The sequence below is a fragment of the Chanodichthys erythropterus genome, chromosome 8 (genome assembly GCF_024489055.1).
Source record: "Chanodichthys erythropterus isolate Z2021 chromosome 8, ASM2448905v1, whole genome shotgun sequence".
Taxonomy (NCBI): Eukaryota; Metazoa; Chordata; class Actinopteri; order Cypriniformes; family Xenocyprididae; genus Chanodichthys; species Chanodichthys erythropterus.
In genome coordinates, this window is record NC_090228.1 from 15,839,361 (window position 1) to 15,856,625 (window position 17,265).

At 42.9% G+C, this 17,265-nt stretch overlaps 1 protein-coding gene across 2 annotated transcripts; it reads left to right on the forward strand.

Moving 5' to 3' along the window:
- The first annotated feature begins 1,835 nt into the window (after window positions 1-1,835).
- On the forward strand, window positions 1,836-16,060 carry slc26a3.1 (solute carrier family 26 member 3). 2 transcript variants are annotated; one of them, XM_067392039.1, is made up of 19 exons: window positions 1,836-2,358; window positions 2,517-2,656; window positions 2,745-2,855; window positions 2,979-3,139; window positions 3,211-3,375; window positions 3,492-3,644; window positions 3,717-3,799; window positions 4,918-5,065; window positions 5,175-5,288; window positions 5,384-5,461; window positions 5,579-5,674; window positions 12,712-12,818; window positions 13,133-13,202; window positions 13,281-13,373; window positions 14,207-14,302; window positions 15,186-15,413; window positions 15,525-15,579; window positions 15,661-15,794; window positions 15,923-16,060. In XM_067392039.1, exons 1-19 carry the CDS (start codon window positions 2,231-2,233, stop codon window positions 15,971-15,973), a joined length of 2,211 nt encoding a protein of 736 aa, XP_067248140.1. In that variant the 5' UTR covers window positions 1,836-2,230; the 3' UTR covers window positions 15,974-16,060. The 2 variants fall into 2 exon arrangements, with proteins under 2 accessions (XP_067248140.1, XP_067248141.1); XM_067392040.1 differs by lacking the exons at window positions 1,836-2,358; window positions 2,517-2,656 and having other exon boundaries at window positions 2,759-2,847.
- Window positions 16,061-17,265: the final 1,205 nt, after the last annotated feature.

Here is a 17,265-nt window from a genome sequence, read left to right on the forward strand (position 1 = left end):
ATTTAGAAAAAAGTCTAATGGAAATATAGAAAGTATAGAAATATGCTTGACATATTATGATAACTTGTTCAACCATTTTGCATGTAAAGACTTATGCTATGAGCTTGTGCCTAAATGTTGTGGGGGGTGAGACTATTCAACAGAGACCCAATATAATACATTTTGATCAACATGACATAAGCAACTGATAATGTAGGAAACAACAGAGAATTGTACATAATCATTTGCATGGATGTACCAAAGCATTTGCAACTTGTTCAAAGAAATGAGAAACTGCTTTTTTGATGTGCACAAGTGACACAATGATGTGAGAATTGAACAGGTAGTTTTGAGAATTTCAATTCTGATCTAAGAAATGTACCAAAGCGACTGAGAAAAACTGTAATTCTAGCTGTAAGTAATGAGGCAGCAAACAGCACCCTTTCCTGGAATTGGGCCATAAAGGATTTAACTTGCATTGAATTATATGTTGCATGACAACAAAAAAGAAACATGCTGTAAAAATAGATTACTTACGGAAGAGAATTAGGGCCAAGCAATAATAAAAAAAATAAAACCATCTCGAGATTAAAGTTGTTAAATTGAGAAAAAAGTCGTTAAATTTCAAGAAAAAAGTCGAGAAAATGTTGAGAATAAACTCATTAAATTACGAGAAAAAAGTTGTTAAATTACGAGAACAAATTCGTTACATTATGAGAAAAAAGTCGTTAAATTTCGAGAAAAAAGTCGAGAAAATGTTGAGAATAAACTCATTAAATTACGAGATAAAAATCGTGAAATTTCGATAAAAAATTCAAGATAAAATGTTGAAAATAAAGTCAATACATTACGAGAAAAAAGTTGTTAAATTATGAGAACAAATTCGTAATTTTTTAACTTTTTTTCTCAAAATTTAACGAATTTGTCCTTGTAATTTAACAACTTTTTTCTTGTAATTTAATGACTTTATTCTCAACATTTTATCTCGACTTTTTTCTCGAAATTTAACAAGTTTTTTTCTCGTAATTTAACGAGTTTATTCTCAACATTTTATTTAGACTTTTTTCTCGAAATTTAACAACTTTAATCTCGAGATGGTTTAATTTTTTTATTATTGCTTGGCCCTAATCCTCTTCTGTAATTACTTAATGTGATTTAAGAAGTAACATCCTTTTTGGTATGGAACAAGATTCATATTAACCAATCAGATCTTAGATTTAGGATTATGGTGTAGAGTTTGAGTTAGGCTGAACAACATGAAATAATGTCTCTCTGATTTTACGTGTAGGTTAGGAATATGGTTAAGGAACTAAAATTGTGTGATTGGAATGTGGTTCCTGAACAAACAAAGAATCTTGATCCAGGAACAAGTTCTGTTTGGTTAAATCATATTTTACAAAATGGAAGTTGCAGAGTCATATCGCACAATACTGTATACATGCAATCGACAACCATGTGACACAGTAAACTTGATATAGAGTATTTAAACAGTCTGAGTAATTACAAATCCCGGCAAAAGGAAATATGATACCATAAAACAAAAATATGTGAACCTTTGGACATACTATTGTTTTATACATAATTGAGGGTCAAAACAAATTTTATGATCAGTTTAAGTCACAACAATAACAGTCTGCATAAACACATAACACACAAACAATGGCATGTTTTCATGCATGCATTGAGTACATCATTGAGCAAACACTCACAGTGCAAAGTGGAAAAAGTATGTGAACCCCCTAAGCTAACAAGTGAAGAGACGAATCTGCAAGTCCAAACAATGAAACGAGATTGCAAGTGTAGGTTATAATCACTCCGCTCTATATGAAAAACACAAATTTTGAGTTTACCATTCACAAGAAGCATTGCTGGATATGAGCCATTCCTCAAACAAAAGAGAATATCAGTATTGTTCCTTTGCAAAAAGCTTGAACGGATTACAAAAGTATCTCTGTGATGTTCATTAGTCTAAATGGAGGAAGTTAATCACTGTACTTCCATGCAGTAATTCATAATTTCATAATCCACGTGGGTTCACGTTTTTTTCAGCAGTTCTATTTTTATGTTTCCGTCTTGAGAAATCATGTAAATAAGGAAGAATGACTTAAAAAAAACACAGTGTTTCATAAATGATTAATGCTCGCAAAAGACAGCCCATAATTGTCTGTGATAAAACTAATGATGGCTCCCTCATCAAACAAACCAGACTATATAAAGCACTCAAGATGCATCTGAAAACCAACTAATCAGGATGCAGCCCGTCGGCAGACAGTATGTGGTGGTCAGGCCTCTGTTTTCAGAGGATTCCTTTGCAGAGCAGCACGAGAGGATCAACAGGAACCGCAAAACTCTACGGCACCATCTGAAAGACTATTTCACGTAAGAATATGTCTGCCTTCTGTCTTGAATAACGCATTTATAATAAACTAAAATATGGTATCTTATTACAAGCACGTTTGAAGATGTTGTTATTGAGGTAACGTATAGATCTAAACATATGATGCAGGAAGATTTAGCAAATTGTGTTCTTATTGTAGTTGTGATACGAATCGTGCAAAGAATGCAGCGCTTTCCTTTTTTCCAATCATTGGATGGATGAAGAACTACAACATCAAAGAATGGCTGCTGGGTGACATTGTTTCAGGCATCAGCACTGGATTAGTGGCAGTGCTACAAGGTTTTGCATGTTTTTTTCTAACATAGATTGACTAAAATAATTTCTGACTTCAAAAAAAACTTATTATTACACCATTATTTCCTATCAGGACTTGCATTTTCCTTGCTGGCCTCCTTACCACCGGGATATGGACTGTACACGGCATTCTTCCCTGCAATAGTCTACTTCTTTTTGGGCACCTCCAGACACCTGTCAGTAGGTGCGTGATATATTTTCAGTTGATTTTACATGATATATGTATACACAACATGCTAATGAATTAGAAGTGAAGGTTTGGACGTGAGTGATTGAGGTTGCACTTTCTAATTGGACCGTGTTTTAGGGGCTTTTCCTATTCTGAGTCTAATGGTGGGTGCTGTTGTCACACGACTGGTGCCTGATGAGGGACTCTCAGCTAACATCACTGGATTTGAAGGATTGAGCATGGAACAGCAGAGAGTTTTAGTTGCTTCCTCGGTTACTTTTGTCATGGGTGCATTTCAGGTATATGCTTGAAAAGACAAGTCGCATTTCACCATATTATATTTATATTATATATATTTTCTATTTTCCAGCTTATAATGGGACTGCTGCAGGTGGGCTTCATTGTCATGTATCTGTCAGATACTCTAGTGTCAGGATTCACCACTGCAGCTGCTGTTCATATTTTGGTATCCCAGCTCAGGTTTGTGTTGGGACTGGACTTTCCTGGTATAAACGGGCCACTCGCAATTGTATATGTGAGTTAAAGTTCTTCCCTTTTAATGCACCAGCAATGTAGACATTTTATCTTCACATACTGTATCTCCATATGGCTTTTCAGTGGATATATCAAACATTTGGTCTTTGATTTCAGACTTTGGTTGAAGTTTTTAGTCGAATCACTAACACGAATGTGGCCGACCTGGTGACATCTATTGTGATCATGGCACTGGTGCTTATTGTGAAGGAGATCAATGACAGATTCAAGTCAAAACTGCCTGTGCCGATACCTATAGAAGTCATCATGGTAGGTGTAATTACCACACCAAAAGACAAAATATATCACTTCTATCAAACGTAATGTAAATCTACCCAACAGACTGTTATCGCTTGTGGAGTCTCTTATGCATTCAACTTCGAGGAGCGATTTGATGTGGTCGTGGTTGGGGAGATGGTGAACGGGTGAGAATCGAACAATATGTAATCTACAATATCAACAACATAGAAAGTGACCATATTTAATGTGTATTTTTAATTTTAGTATACTGTGCATATAAGTGATTGTTATAAATTATGCAGAGATTTCATATGTTTAGCTTTCATATGTTTAGCTTCACAAGATTTAGGGTTAAAAACATTTAGATGAAAAACAATATAAATTTCTTCATTATATTATATTATATTATATTATATTATATTATATTATATTATATTATATTATATTATATTATATTATATTATATTATATTATATTATATTATATTATAAAACCGTTAGTTCCTGTCCTTGATTCTGATTGGTCAATAACTGTGTTTTGTTCACGATAAATCATGGCTATGAAGCTTACTGTATTATGTAGAAGAGTATTGCGAGAAAGAGACTGAGTGAGCGAGTTTATTACCTGCATTCAGATTTAGCATTTTCCTTCAGGTCAGTCCAATGTTCACAATAAAATATCTGTTTAAATGTCTGATGTATTATCTTGTCCTTTTAACAGTTAAGGGGTTTTCCCGTGACTGACAGCGCTAGTCAAAGCATTTGTCAGTTGCATCTTGTTTCGTGTTCACAAAAATTCAGTCTTTTCAATGTAAAAAGTCTTCGCTACTGACTGACACACTCATAAAGACAGTCTTTGCCGCCATCTAATGGCATAATAATGTAATTTCTGTTGCTGTTTACGATCAGGGACTTTTTCTCTGGCGGAAGGAATGCTTTTAGTCAAAGTTTACTTCATGAAAGTTGCATTGATATATATTTTTGGCTTTGATATTTGTATTGTGTGGTAACTGTTTTATAAAAGCAATAAGGTACTCGAGGCTAGTGCTGTATCATGAATAAGTCATGGCTGAAGGGGTTGCAGGTACTCCGCTCCTTTAGCACAGCCTCTCATGCTTTATTGCTTACTAATATTATATTATATTATATTATATTATATTATATTATATTATATTATATTATATTATATTATATTATATTATTTTATATTATTTTATATTATTTTATATTATATTATATTATATTATATTATATTATATTATAAGCCATTTAAATAAACATCTAGTAACATCTCTTTTTCTTAGATATGAATCACCGGTTGCTCCAAACCTGGAAGTCATTAAAGAGAGTGCAGTGGAGGCCTTCCCTATGGCCATAGTAGGATTTGCTGTGGCTTTCTCAGTAGCTAAAGTCTACTCCGTCAAACACGACTACACGATTGATGGAAACCAGGTCAGCCGAGGCTCTATTCACTGCAAACAATGCAAATTCTAAACTGCTGAATTTGTTATTTTTGCAAAAAACATGAACACCTTTTTATACGCTCATATGTATGTAACAGGAGCTCATTGCATTCGGGGTAAGCAACATTTTTGGGGCCTCTTTTCGGTCATTTGCCGCCAGCACAGCACTTTCTAGGACAGCTATACAAGAGAGCACTGGAGGGAAGACGCAGGTAAAACTCTCATGCTACTCCTTGATCTGAAACCATTTGCTGACTACAAGAATACAAAGAATGGATAATTAATGTTTGTTTTATAACATTTGTAGATAGCTGGAGTTCTTTCAGCCTTGATGGTACTGATTGTGATTGTCGCAGTAGGATTTTTACTTGAGCCGTTGCCCAGGGTGAGAATTTAGAGCTAATCTCAGCATTTCAAATCTCTATAAAGCCCTTTTAGTCATATAAAATATTGACTGTAGATGCAGGAGTCAGTCTAATGACCTTTATGCTTTTCTTTTCAGTCTGTTCTAGGTGCTCTGGTTATTGTTAATCTGAAAGGCATGCTGATGCAGTTTAGAGAGCTGCCATTCTTATGGAAGAATGACCGGTCTGATTTTGTGAGTTTCTCTTTTCATTATTTTGGGAATGATCTTTGATTGTCTAATCCTCAAGCAGCTTTTATTTTAATAAAATCTAAAGCCTAAGCATATGCTTAAAGGTGCAATATGTAAGAATTTTGCAGTAAAATATCCAAAAACCACTAGGCCAGTGTTATATATTTTGTTCACTTGAGTACTTACAACATCCCAAATGTTTCCAACTATTTGTCAATCATGAGAAAATTGCAATTTTAACCAAGGCTCCGGGACGTGTGAGGAGTCGCCTGTCAATTGCGTCATACCCGCGTTACCCTCGGTTTCCGGTTTTATTTTGTAGAAACCATGGAAACACCAAAGACGCTTTAATATATAACAAGTTTTAATAGACAAGGGAACAACTGTTTGGTTATGTTTATAGACAGAAAACGTACTCGGTTACTAACGTAACCTCGGTTCCCTGAGATACGGAACGAGTACTGCGTATGGGGAAAGGTCTCCCTTTTTCCCCGCTGCTGAAGCCTTTTTCAATAACGCAGTGTAACTGCACCGTCATTGGTTCACTCATAGACAAGTTGTTGAACCAATGGCGGCGCGGCATAGCTGCGCGGCCTATGGCGACAAAGCGCGCGAATATTCCCGCCGAAATGGGCGGGGTATAGGGCTATATAAGCAGGCGTTTCGCCATAGGATTTCAGTGTCAATCGACTGAAGCGACGACCCTGAGCCGCAGCCTCGTGGCACGGCAAGTGACGCAGTACTCGTTCCGTATCTCAGGGAACCGAGGTTACGTTAGTAACCGAGTACGTTCCCTTTCGATACTTCACTCGTACTGCGTATGGGGAACGAATTCAACCACGCCGTGCCACGGCTGGGAACGATATAGCTTGCATTTGGCCACCCAGAGGGGGCAAAAAGGACAAGCGGAGGCAAAGCCTAACCGAACCCATGGTTACACTGAAGGAAGATACTTCCTATGGTGGCGTGAAGCGGGACCTGTTGGAAGCCGCTAATCACACCGACAGGACCCGAGCTTGTAAGGTCGGGACATCGAGGTGATAGAACCTGACAAAGGTGGACGGCGAAGACCAGCCGGCCGCCTCACAGATGTCTTGGATGGAAACTCCGTTGGACCAAGCCCACGAGGAAGCCATTCCTCTAGTGGAGTGGGCCCTGACTCCTATGGGGCAATTAGTGCCCAGTGAGGAGTAGCACAGGTTAATAGCATCCACTATCCAACGGGAAATGCGTTGTTTCGAGACCGGAGACCCTTTGGTGCGGCCGCCAAAACAAACAAAGAGTTGATCCGACAGTCTGAAAGACTGTGATCGGTCTATGTAGGTCCTCAATGCCCTGACTGGGCAGAGTAGCTGCAGCTCTGGTTCGTCCGCCGAGGGAGGAAGAGCAGAGAGCGAGATGACCTGAGCTCTAAACGGAGTTGAGAGCACTTTAGGGACGTAGCCATGCCTAGGTTTCAGAACGACCTTAGAGTCACCAGGCCCGAATTCGAGGCATGCAGGGTTCACAGAGAGGGCCTGCAAATCGCCAACACGCTTTACCGATGCTAGTGCTAGTAGCAGAGCGGTTTTTAGTGTTAGGGGCCTGAGGTCGGCTGAACCCATTGGTTCAAATGGGGCTCCTTTCAAGGCCCTGAGGACCAACGAGAGGTCCCAGGAGGGAATAGTGAGAGGGCGAGGAGGATTCAAACGCCTAGCACCTCTCAAAAACGGATCACGAGCCCGTTTCGTCCCACCGATTGGCCAGCAATAGGAGCGTGGAACGCTGCAATGGCTGCTACGTAAACCTTAAGCGTGGAAGGGGAGCGCCCCATTTCCAAGCGTTCTTGGAGGAAAGACAGTATGGAAGATACGTCACTCTCCACAGGGTCTATGTTGCGTGTTGAACACCAATCAACAAAGACTGACCACTTCTGGTCGTAGAGGCGCTCGTAGATGGGGCTCTAGCCTGAGAAATGGTATTTAGGACGTCCTCGGGGAGGCTAGTCGGCTCCCATCGAGGGACCAGAGGTGCAGAGCCCAGAGCTGCGGCTGTGGGTGCCAGATTGTTCTGTTTGCCTGAGAGAGGAGGTCCCGTCTCAGGGGAATCGGCCACGGGGCTCTTAGAGAGAGCCTGAATAGCTCTGAGGACCAAACCTGGTTCCTCCAGAGCGGGGCCACCAGAAGGACTCTGTGCTGGTCTTCTCTGATACGCCTGATGACCTGGGGGATCAGTGCGATCGGAGGGAAAGCATAAAGGAGCGTGCTGGGCCATGTGTGGGCCAGAGCATCTACTTCCTTCGAGAAAAATGTTGGGCAATGAGAGTTGTCTTCTGAGGCGAAGAGGTCTACCTCTGCCTTCCCGAAGAACTCCCAGATCGTGAGGACCACTTGGGGGTGGAGCATCCACTCGTCGGAGGGGGATGTTGCTCCGTGACAACATGTCCGCACCCAGATTGTTCCTGCCAGGGAACATGAGTCGCTCTGAGCGACTGAAGCCTCGGAAGAGCCCATTCCAGCAGTCGTTTCGCCAGAGCGCATAAGCGGCTGGACGAAAGACCGCCTTGGTGGTTCAGGTATGACACCACCGTCATACTGTCTGACCGAACTAGAACATGACGTCCCGTCAAGTAAGCCTGAAAGAACTGAAGGGCTTTCATCACTGCTAGCATCTCTAGACAGTTGATGTGTAGATGGCTTTCCTCGTGGCTCCACGAGCCGAAGGCCGGTCTGCCTCGCACACAGCGCCCCAGCCCAAGTGGGAGGCGTCTGTTGAGAGCACCGTCCTCCGTGAGACCGCCTGTAAGGGGACTCCGCGTTGGAACCATACTGGATCCATCCAAGGTTTCAGGGCTAGAAGACAGGCCCGATTGACCTTGAGACATAGGCGGCCGTGCCGCCATGCGCTGGGAGGAACCCGGAACTTCAACCAGTACTGAAGAGGCCGCATCCGAAGAAGGCCTAGCTGCAGCACCGGGGAGGCGGAAGCCATCAGCCCTAGCAGCCTCTGGAAAAACTTCAGAGGGAGATAGGCTTTGTTCGTGACAGATGCCGTGAGCTGCTGAATTGCCAGGGCGCGCTCTGGCGAGACTACTGCCGTCATACGGACCGAGTCGAAAACTGCTCCCAGAAACGAAATTCGTTGAGTGGGGCATAGCGAGCTCTTGGCTAAGTTGACCCTGAGACCCAGGCATTGTAGATGGCTGAGGAGCACGGATCTGTGGCGTTCCAGCTCGTCTCCCGCGAACGGGCTAAGATGAGCCAGTCGTCGAGGTAATTCAGAACCCGGATTCCCATCTGTCTCAGAGGGGAAAGCGCCGCGTCCATGCACTTGGTGAAAGTGCGGGGAGCCAGAGACAGCCCGAAGGGCAGGACCGTATATTGGTATGCCACCCCTTCGTATGCGAATCTCAAGAATCGTCTGTGACGGGGGGCTATCTGGATGTGAAAATACGCATCCTTCAGGTCCAGCGAGCAGAACCAGTCCTCGGGGCAAATGTGCGCGAGGATCTGCTTCAGCGTCAGCATTTTGAACTTCCGTCTCATGAGGGAGTGATTCAAAAGCCTGAGGTCTAGGATGGGTCTGAGACCGCCATCCTTTTTGGGGACCAGAAAGTAGCGGCTGTAAAAGCCTGTCTCGCTCTCTGACGGAGGAACCATTTCCACAGCTCCTTTTTCCAGCAACGACATGACTTCGGCCCGGAGGACATGAGCGTCGTCCGGATTGACCGATGTTTGAAGCACCCCGGCGAAGCGGGGGGGCCGTCGTGCAAACTGGAGCGAGTAGCCCTGGTTTACGATCCCCATGACCCATTCTGACACATCGGGGATGGCCTGCCAGGCCTCGGCCCGAGTGGCTAGGGGTTGAATAATGTTGGGTGACAGACCGCCGTTGAGAGGGTCGTACACCGCGAGGGGTGGAAGAGGAAATTTGCTCTTTTGTGATGAGGTAAAAATTTGTCCGCCGTGAAAACGGCGTTTGGAGTGGGCGCAACAGGTGTGGGGCCCAGCTGTCACTTGGAGTATGTTTCCCACGCCCGGAAATAAACGAGGCGGAGGGGAAATTACCCGTGGGAGCTTTTGGGGTGGTCCGGTCGTAACGGGACGGTCCCCCATCCTCTTCCTGTCCGACGAATCAGGACGACTTCGGAGGCACCGGGTCCAGCACAATCCTGGGCCGGGGTCCCTGGCGCCGGGAAGGGAGGGCGCTTCGCAGGGCGCGAGCGCTGGCGATGCTCCTGGGGCGGCGCTGCCTGTGTTGCAGGTGGGGCTGGTTTGTTCTGCTGGAGCCGGCGCAGTCCTGGGGCGGCTAGACGCAGAAGCGGAGCTGGAGCGCTTAGGCAAGAAATGCCTCATAGCCTGAGACGATTTCTGCGCGGCAGTAAAGCGCTCAGTGAAGCCATCCACTGCAGGCCCGAAGAGACCAGAAGGCGAGACCGGGGCGTCTAAGAAGGCCGTCTTGTCTAGGTCTTTGATCTCCGTTAGGTTGAGCCACAGGTGGCGCTCCAACACGACCAGGCTGGCCATGGAACGACCGATGGCCTGGGCCGTAGCCTTCGTAGCTCGCAGGGCAAGATCCGTGGCGCTGCGGAGATCTTTGAAGGCTGGCGCGTCGATTCCAGACTCATCCAGAGAGCGGAGGAGTTTGGCCTGGAATGCTTGAAATATGGCCATGGTGTGGAGCGCAGAGGCAGCTTGGCCCGCCGAGGTGTAAGCCCGTCCAGCCAGAGTAGAGGTGGTCCGACAGGGCTTGGAAGGAAGGGCCCTCTTCGTCTTCCAACCCACAGCCGCGGGAGGACAGAGGTGAGCAGCCACCGCTTCATCTAGGGGTGGCAAGCGCTCGTATCCCTTCTCCCTCGGCGCCGTCGACGGCGGTGAGGGCGGAGCGGTGCGTAGTGTGGAGGCGGGCAGAGTAAGGAGCGCGCCACGACTTCGTCAGCTCTTCGTGGACCTCAGGAAAGAAGGGCGCTGAACGCTGGCGAGGTGCTTGGCGGCGGCCTGGCAGAAACCATTCGTCCAGGCGGCTGCGAGACGGCTCCTCTGGAGGGGCCCACTCGAGGTCCAGCTCTTCAACGGCTCTAGACAGGATGCGGAAGAGCTCGGCATCCATGCCCTGGCCATGCTCGATGGGTTCCAAGGGAGGCGGTGGAGCGGGGTCTTCCGGCTCGCCAGCCCATCCTTCCGCTTCGGAAGCCGCAAGAGACATGGAGTCGTCTTGTTCGTCGTCTGTTCCCCCGAATGAGACGAGGTCACTCGCTTCTGCGGAGGGACGCTGCTCAGGGCGAGAGAACAGAACTGGAGAGAGTTCCCTGGGAGGAGAGGGCGAGGCACGCGGGGGCTGGGCCGGCGTGAGCTCGCTCAACTCCTGGCGCTGAGTCGCTCTACCCCGCTGTCTTTCCTCGCCGGACCGCGGGAGGAAGGAGACGGGAGGGCGCGAGCGGCGAGATCGCCCTCAGTGAAGAAGGCGACCCGCGAGCGCAGGGAAGCGAGACTCGCACTCGCAGTGCGGGCATGAGTCTCCAGCGAGCGCGCCGTCTGCGTGGGGCTTGCCCAGGCAAGCGACACACTCGCTGTGTCCATCGTCGTCGTGCAGGGGGGCCCTGCAAGTACCACATGAGTGGCGGGGCATCGTGAGACGCCGCTGCCGTGAAAACGGCAATTGGGTGGCTCTTTTAGAGCGGCGAGGGCCGCGGAAGCTCTTAAAGCGGTGAAAACCGCTGGAAATCGCTCTTATAGAGCGGCGTTTAAGCCGCGGATGAAGTTTCCTCAGGCGGCGCGCCGGATGGCGGCAGGGGACGCACAGGAAGCGGCCGGAAGCGGGAAGCGGGAGGCGGCGGCTCGGCGACGGCGCTAGAAGCTGCAGTCCGCGAGGGCGCCGGCGCTTTCTTCCACCGGCGAGTCCAGGCGAGTCCGCTGCGGGAGCCTCTTCAGACGGCGGCGAGAGCAGAAGGCGGCGAGCTTCTTCGGCTTCAGGCGGAGATCAGCGAAGAGAAGTAGATGTCGTCGCTGAAGGAGAAAACACTGAAATCCTATGGCGAAACGCCTGCTTATATAGCCCTATACCCCGCCCATTTCGGCGGGAATATTCGCGCGCTTTGTCGCCATAGGCCGCGCAGCTATGCCGCGCCGCCATTGGTTCAACAACTTGTCTATGAGTGAACCAATGACGGTGCAGTTACACTGCGTTATTGAAAAAGGCTTCAGCAGCGGGGAAAAAGGGAGACCTTTCCCCATACGCAGTACGAGTGAAGTATCGAAAGGGAACTAATTGTTGTTATATAGCTCAACATGTTTAGTCTTATTTTCTTGATTTTTTGCGAGTACCACGCAAAACACTATTTTGTCAAGTAGCTAACATAGCATAATCAGATGCAGCTTTATTTTTAATAACAGGAATACAGAAATTTCTCCATCATACCATACGTTTTACAATTATTTGCAAGCCATTTATCAACACAAGCCATCCAGCATTTAATATGATATTCTAAAATCAATCGATCTTACTGCAGTGTGTAACAGTGTCTCACAGCAGCCGCCGAGTGAACGCACAGAGTAACGTTATAACATAATTTTCAACACATTCAAATGTAAACAGTATAATATGATAAATAGAGCTGCGTTACCTCATACTCATGACCAGAAAAGCGGAAGCAGCGCCGGCGACTGTGGCATAATAAAAGTTCTGCTGCTCGTAAGGCGAGTGTCGTGCAATCGCTCCAGCGGCCTCGTTCAGCTCCCACAACACTCAGTTCTGTTCTGCTTCATCCTACAATAACGTTAATAAATCGCATCCATGAACATGATTTCTTCCCAAGTCCTATCCCAATTCTTTTCCCTGGCTGTGTTGTGAAGACCACATGTCCCAAGGTTCCGCGCTCAAACTCGGCGTCATCAAGCTACGCCTTTGTTTTGAATAGGCCTCTAGTGACCTCTAGCGGACAGAAAAATTTACATATCGTACCTTTAAGCATATGATCTAAACTGAAAACACTTTACAGCAAAAACAAAACTGAGTTTGGTCCAGATCAAAATGTCAAGCTCATGCGTCTCTGTTTCTCACAGGTTACCTGGGTGTTGACCTTCCTGGCCTCTCTTTTTCTGGGGTTGGATCTGGGGTTGGCTGTGGGTCTTGGGGCAGAATTGTTCACTGTGGTCTGCAGGACTCAATTGTGAGAGTGGATTCATGATTCACTGTAAAAAAAAAAAAAAAAAAATCAAAAGTTGAGAAAACTTAAAAGTTTAAGGCAACAAACTTCAGCAGATTTTTGAGTACTGTATTCAGTTTATACAACAAAAAGTTGAGAAAACTCAAAAATCTCCTACAAAAACAAGTTGAGAAAACGCAAAAAATCTGCTAAAGTTTGTTGGAGAAAACTTTTAAGTTTTCTCAACTTTTGATTTTTTACAGTGTACCTTCAAATGCCAAAATATCATTTTGCTGAATTCTTACTGACCCTGCATGATAATATTTTGTATGTTGCAGCCCACGCTGTTCCGTCCTGGCCAACATTACAGGAACTGACATCTACAGGGATCGCAAAGACTACACCTCTGTGAGTTCTGATCTTGCCCTTCCTCTAGATTCTTTTACAAGTACCAAAACGTTTTATTGTGATATTATTCCATTTCAGATTTACGAACCTGACGGAGTTAAAATATTCAAAATCCCCTCACCTATCTTCTTTGCTAACATTGATTTCTTCAGAGACAAATTGGTCCAAGCAGTATGTTTCTTGTTATTTTCAAGATTTGTATAGAACAGGAGTGCCTAATCCTGTTCCTGGAGATCCTGCAGAGTTCAAATCCAACACACCTGTCTGTATTTATCTGTATTTAAGTGCTCCTGAAGACCTTGGCTGTATCCGAAATCACCCCTATACCCTTAAATAGGGCACTGTTTGAGGGGACAGACATTTGTAATGGTGTCCGAAACCATTGTAGATGTTATCGAGTGCACTCACTCAATCCCACAATCCCAAACACAATCATGAGTGTACAACCAATGTAAACTCAAAGGCTAGAGAATACCCATAATGCACTGTGACGGTCACACCGAATAAATTCCTGCATCTCACCAGAAGATGGCGCCTGCAGCTCAATCATCCATCCATCCATTTTCCAAACCGCTGGTCCAATCCAATGTGGCTACAGGATATAAATTACTTTTTAACTGACAGATTATTAAATTGTTTGATAAAGGTTTATACATGCTAATTAGTTTAAGATAAATCGTTTCATCACTACTGGAGCTGCCAGTTTGCTAAGTTTCAAATGATTATTAAATGGCAAGCACAAACTATACGCACAAATGTAAGAATTCACTCTTGTTTTCATTCACTCCTACAAGTGGACTATATTAGTGGAGTAATGTAGGGAATAGTGAATGAGGGTATAGGGGGCGATTTCAAACACAGCGCTTAATTAGCTGGTTCAGTTGTATTTGATCAATGGTTGGAGCTGAAATTTGCAGAAAGGAACAGATCTCCAGGAACAGGATTGGGCATCCCTAGTAGAGCTGGGTGTTATGTCTCTGGGCTAAATATTTGTTTTCTTCTAGGTGGGATTTAGTCCCGTAAGAGTGTTGAAGAAAAGGAACAAAGCCCTGCGAAAGATCAGGAAAATGTTGCAGAATGGGGAACTGGAGGTGTCAGATGTACGTCCTTACCATTATTATGACTTATCAGTGATGTTTTGTATGTACTCATGACATTAAAAATATATATATATTTTTTTTAAATGTAAATTTCATTTATTTAATAATAGATTAGTTAGACTGGATAATTCAGGGCACTATCCCACCTCCCATATTGTTTTATTTATTTATAATGGATTCATTGGATTTTGAAAGACACTATCCCTCTCCCCATACTGTTTTATTTGAATTATTATTATTTATTTATTTATTTTAACAGATTAATAGGACAGGATAATTAAGGATACAGTCCCACTGTATACCGTTTTATTTAAATAATTATTTTATTTTTATTGATTAATGGATAGGATAATAAAGGATACTATCCCACTTTCCATATGGATTTATTTAAATAATTACATATTTATTTTATTTTACTTATTTAATTTTAATGGATTAACAGCACAGGATATAACGAAGGACACTATCCCACTTCCCATTAAGTTTTATTTAAATTATTATTTATTTATTTTATTTTAATGGATTAATAGGATTATTATGTGGGATTATTATGAGGGACACTACCCCACTTTCCATACAGTTCTATGTATTTATTTATGTATAATATTTTTACAAAAAGTGTTTTAAATGTTATTTATTTTTATGAATATGTTAGAATTTTTTTTTAATTTTTTTTTTTTTAGGTTTTTGTTAATTAAAATACTCAAACTTTTTTATTATTCTAAATGTATATAAATCTATTATTATTTTATTATTCTTGTTCTGATCAAGTCCACAAAAAAAATTGTACTAAATGAAGTCAATGGAATAACAGAAAAATGGAGGTGCTCTTGCATGATTTGAAATGTGTAATGTAACAATTCTCACATCCTTCCTGATCCAGGGAGGCCTTAAGGTGAGACATCCATCAACAGACACATCAGAGGAGGATGACAGCAGCATGGAGGGTCTGGACCAGCCCACTGATTTCTCTGGCCTTCCAATCCAGGTGAACTGGAACACAGAACTGCCTGCCAACATCTCTGTCCCTCCTGTGAACATGCACAGTTTGGTCCTGGACTTCACTGCCGTGTCATTCCTAGATATATCTGCACTCAAGGGTCTTAAGATGGTAAAATGGCTTACTATGAGATATACTGTTTATTTTCACTGGGCCTGGTTTCCTTTAAGATGGTCAGATGGTTCTTATTTACCTCAAACTGTACTGTTGTTTTTCTTATAGACGCTAAAAGAGTTTATACGAATCGAAGTGGACGTCTATATAGTTTCATGTGATGGTAAAACAATCTCCTAAAAATGTTCCTTATTACCAGCCATTGTATTCCAAAAGCTCTTATACAGTTCTGCTCTCGTTACAGTGTACATCATGGAGAAACTTCATCAATGTACATTTTTTGATGACGAGATTAAGACGTCCATCTTTTACCCCACACTACATGATGCCATGTTACACATTCTGGAGAAGCATCCAGATCATGGAGAATTAGAAAAGGTACATAACATGATTCCTTTTGATTCAGTATTGTGATAATTATTTAATTTACAACAACCAAATGTTTACTAGGTTCTATAAAATCCATGCTGATCTATTTGTGTCTGTCTGTGTTGTGATGTTTGCAGGATATAAGCAGAAACAATGGAATGATTCAGAGAGACTGTATAACTGTGTGAGGAAGAGAAAACCCAGCTGGAATACCCTTTAAATCATGCCGGAAAGCTTGTGGTAAATGTTTTATGAGTGCAGCCAAACAATACGGGCAGAGATGCATTTCACCACTGTCACAGCACATTATAGGAATATATTTTAGTCTGGCCAGTGGACAGACACTAAACTCAGGCTGCCTTAAGAAAAGAAAACGCACTATTTTAGTTACAGCAGCATACATCCATTGTTACCATGTTTACTTGTGATTTAGTGGCCTTATAGTAAATTAATTCATATTGTTTGGGATTTAGTGACAGGACGGAGCGAGCAGAAACATATACTTTGGACATTAAAAATGTAATTGGTTAAAACAATTTTTGGCTGAACAAAACACGCGTTTAATGATGAGGCTTCCTACCTTACAAACCAAGGCCTCCTTTTTCCCTCCGTTATGGTCATGTGCCGCACGTGTTCCTTCTCAAGAGGGCAAAGTCTACACAGGTGATTCCCATTCTCCACGGTCCTGCAAATGTTTCCTTCTTGAAGTGTAGAACAAGGAATGAAAAAAAAAAAATCATGTAAAAATTTGGAAACTGTAACGTATTATTCAGTTTTTAAAGCGCACAGTGTGTTTGTCAGGGCTGCGGAGAATTATATTGCGGAAATAGTAAATGTGGGTGTTCATGATTATGGGAGATTTATAGTTTTGTCTCATCACTAAACTGAGGTTTAACGTTTAATTTAGCTTTAATCATATATTTCGGATTGATGAATCTGCTCTTTTCCTGTGAAGTCCACACCATCCCAAACAAAAATGTATAAATGCTGCAGTGCCTGTTACCTTTATATATTTATTTAAGTAAACTTTATGTAGTTTTAACAATTCATAACCATTTTCCTATGTGGAGTCTTAGAAAGACTAACTAGAATTAAAAACTAGAATTATGTATATCAATGTATGTTATGTATTTTGTTTTTGAAATTCCTATCATGTAAATACAGGTGACTTTATAATGAATGTGTGTAAACAAATTTATTGTAATAAAACTGAAAAGAACTATACATTACCTGCTTTTAATTTTCATGGTATAGACAGCAAATATGTAAACATTTATGAGAGGTTTTACAAAAATTGCAAACAGCCAATTAAGAGAGAAGAAAAAAAAAACATTTTGTACAATTTCATATCTAACATTTGCCTGTTAGTTTTCAGACCACCTTTCAGAACTACTCAAAAAAATATTGAATATAAACTCAAAGCTCATTTTTGTCAGACGTATCAAAATCTTATATTGAGATACTCTCTTTTTTTAAAGAC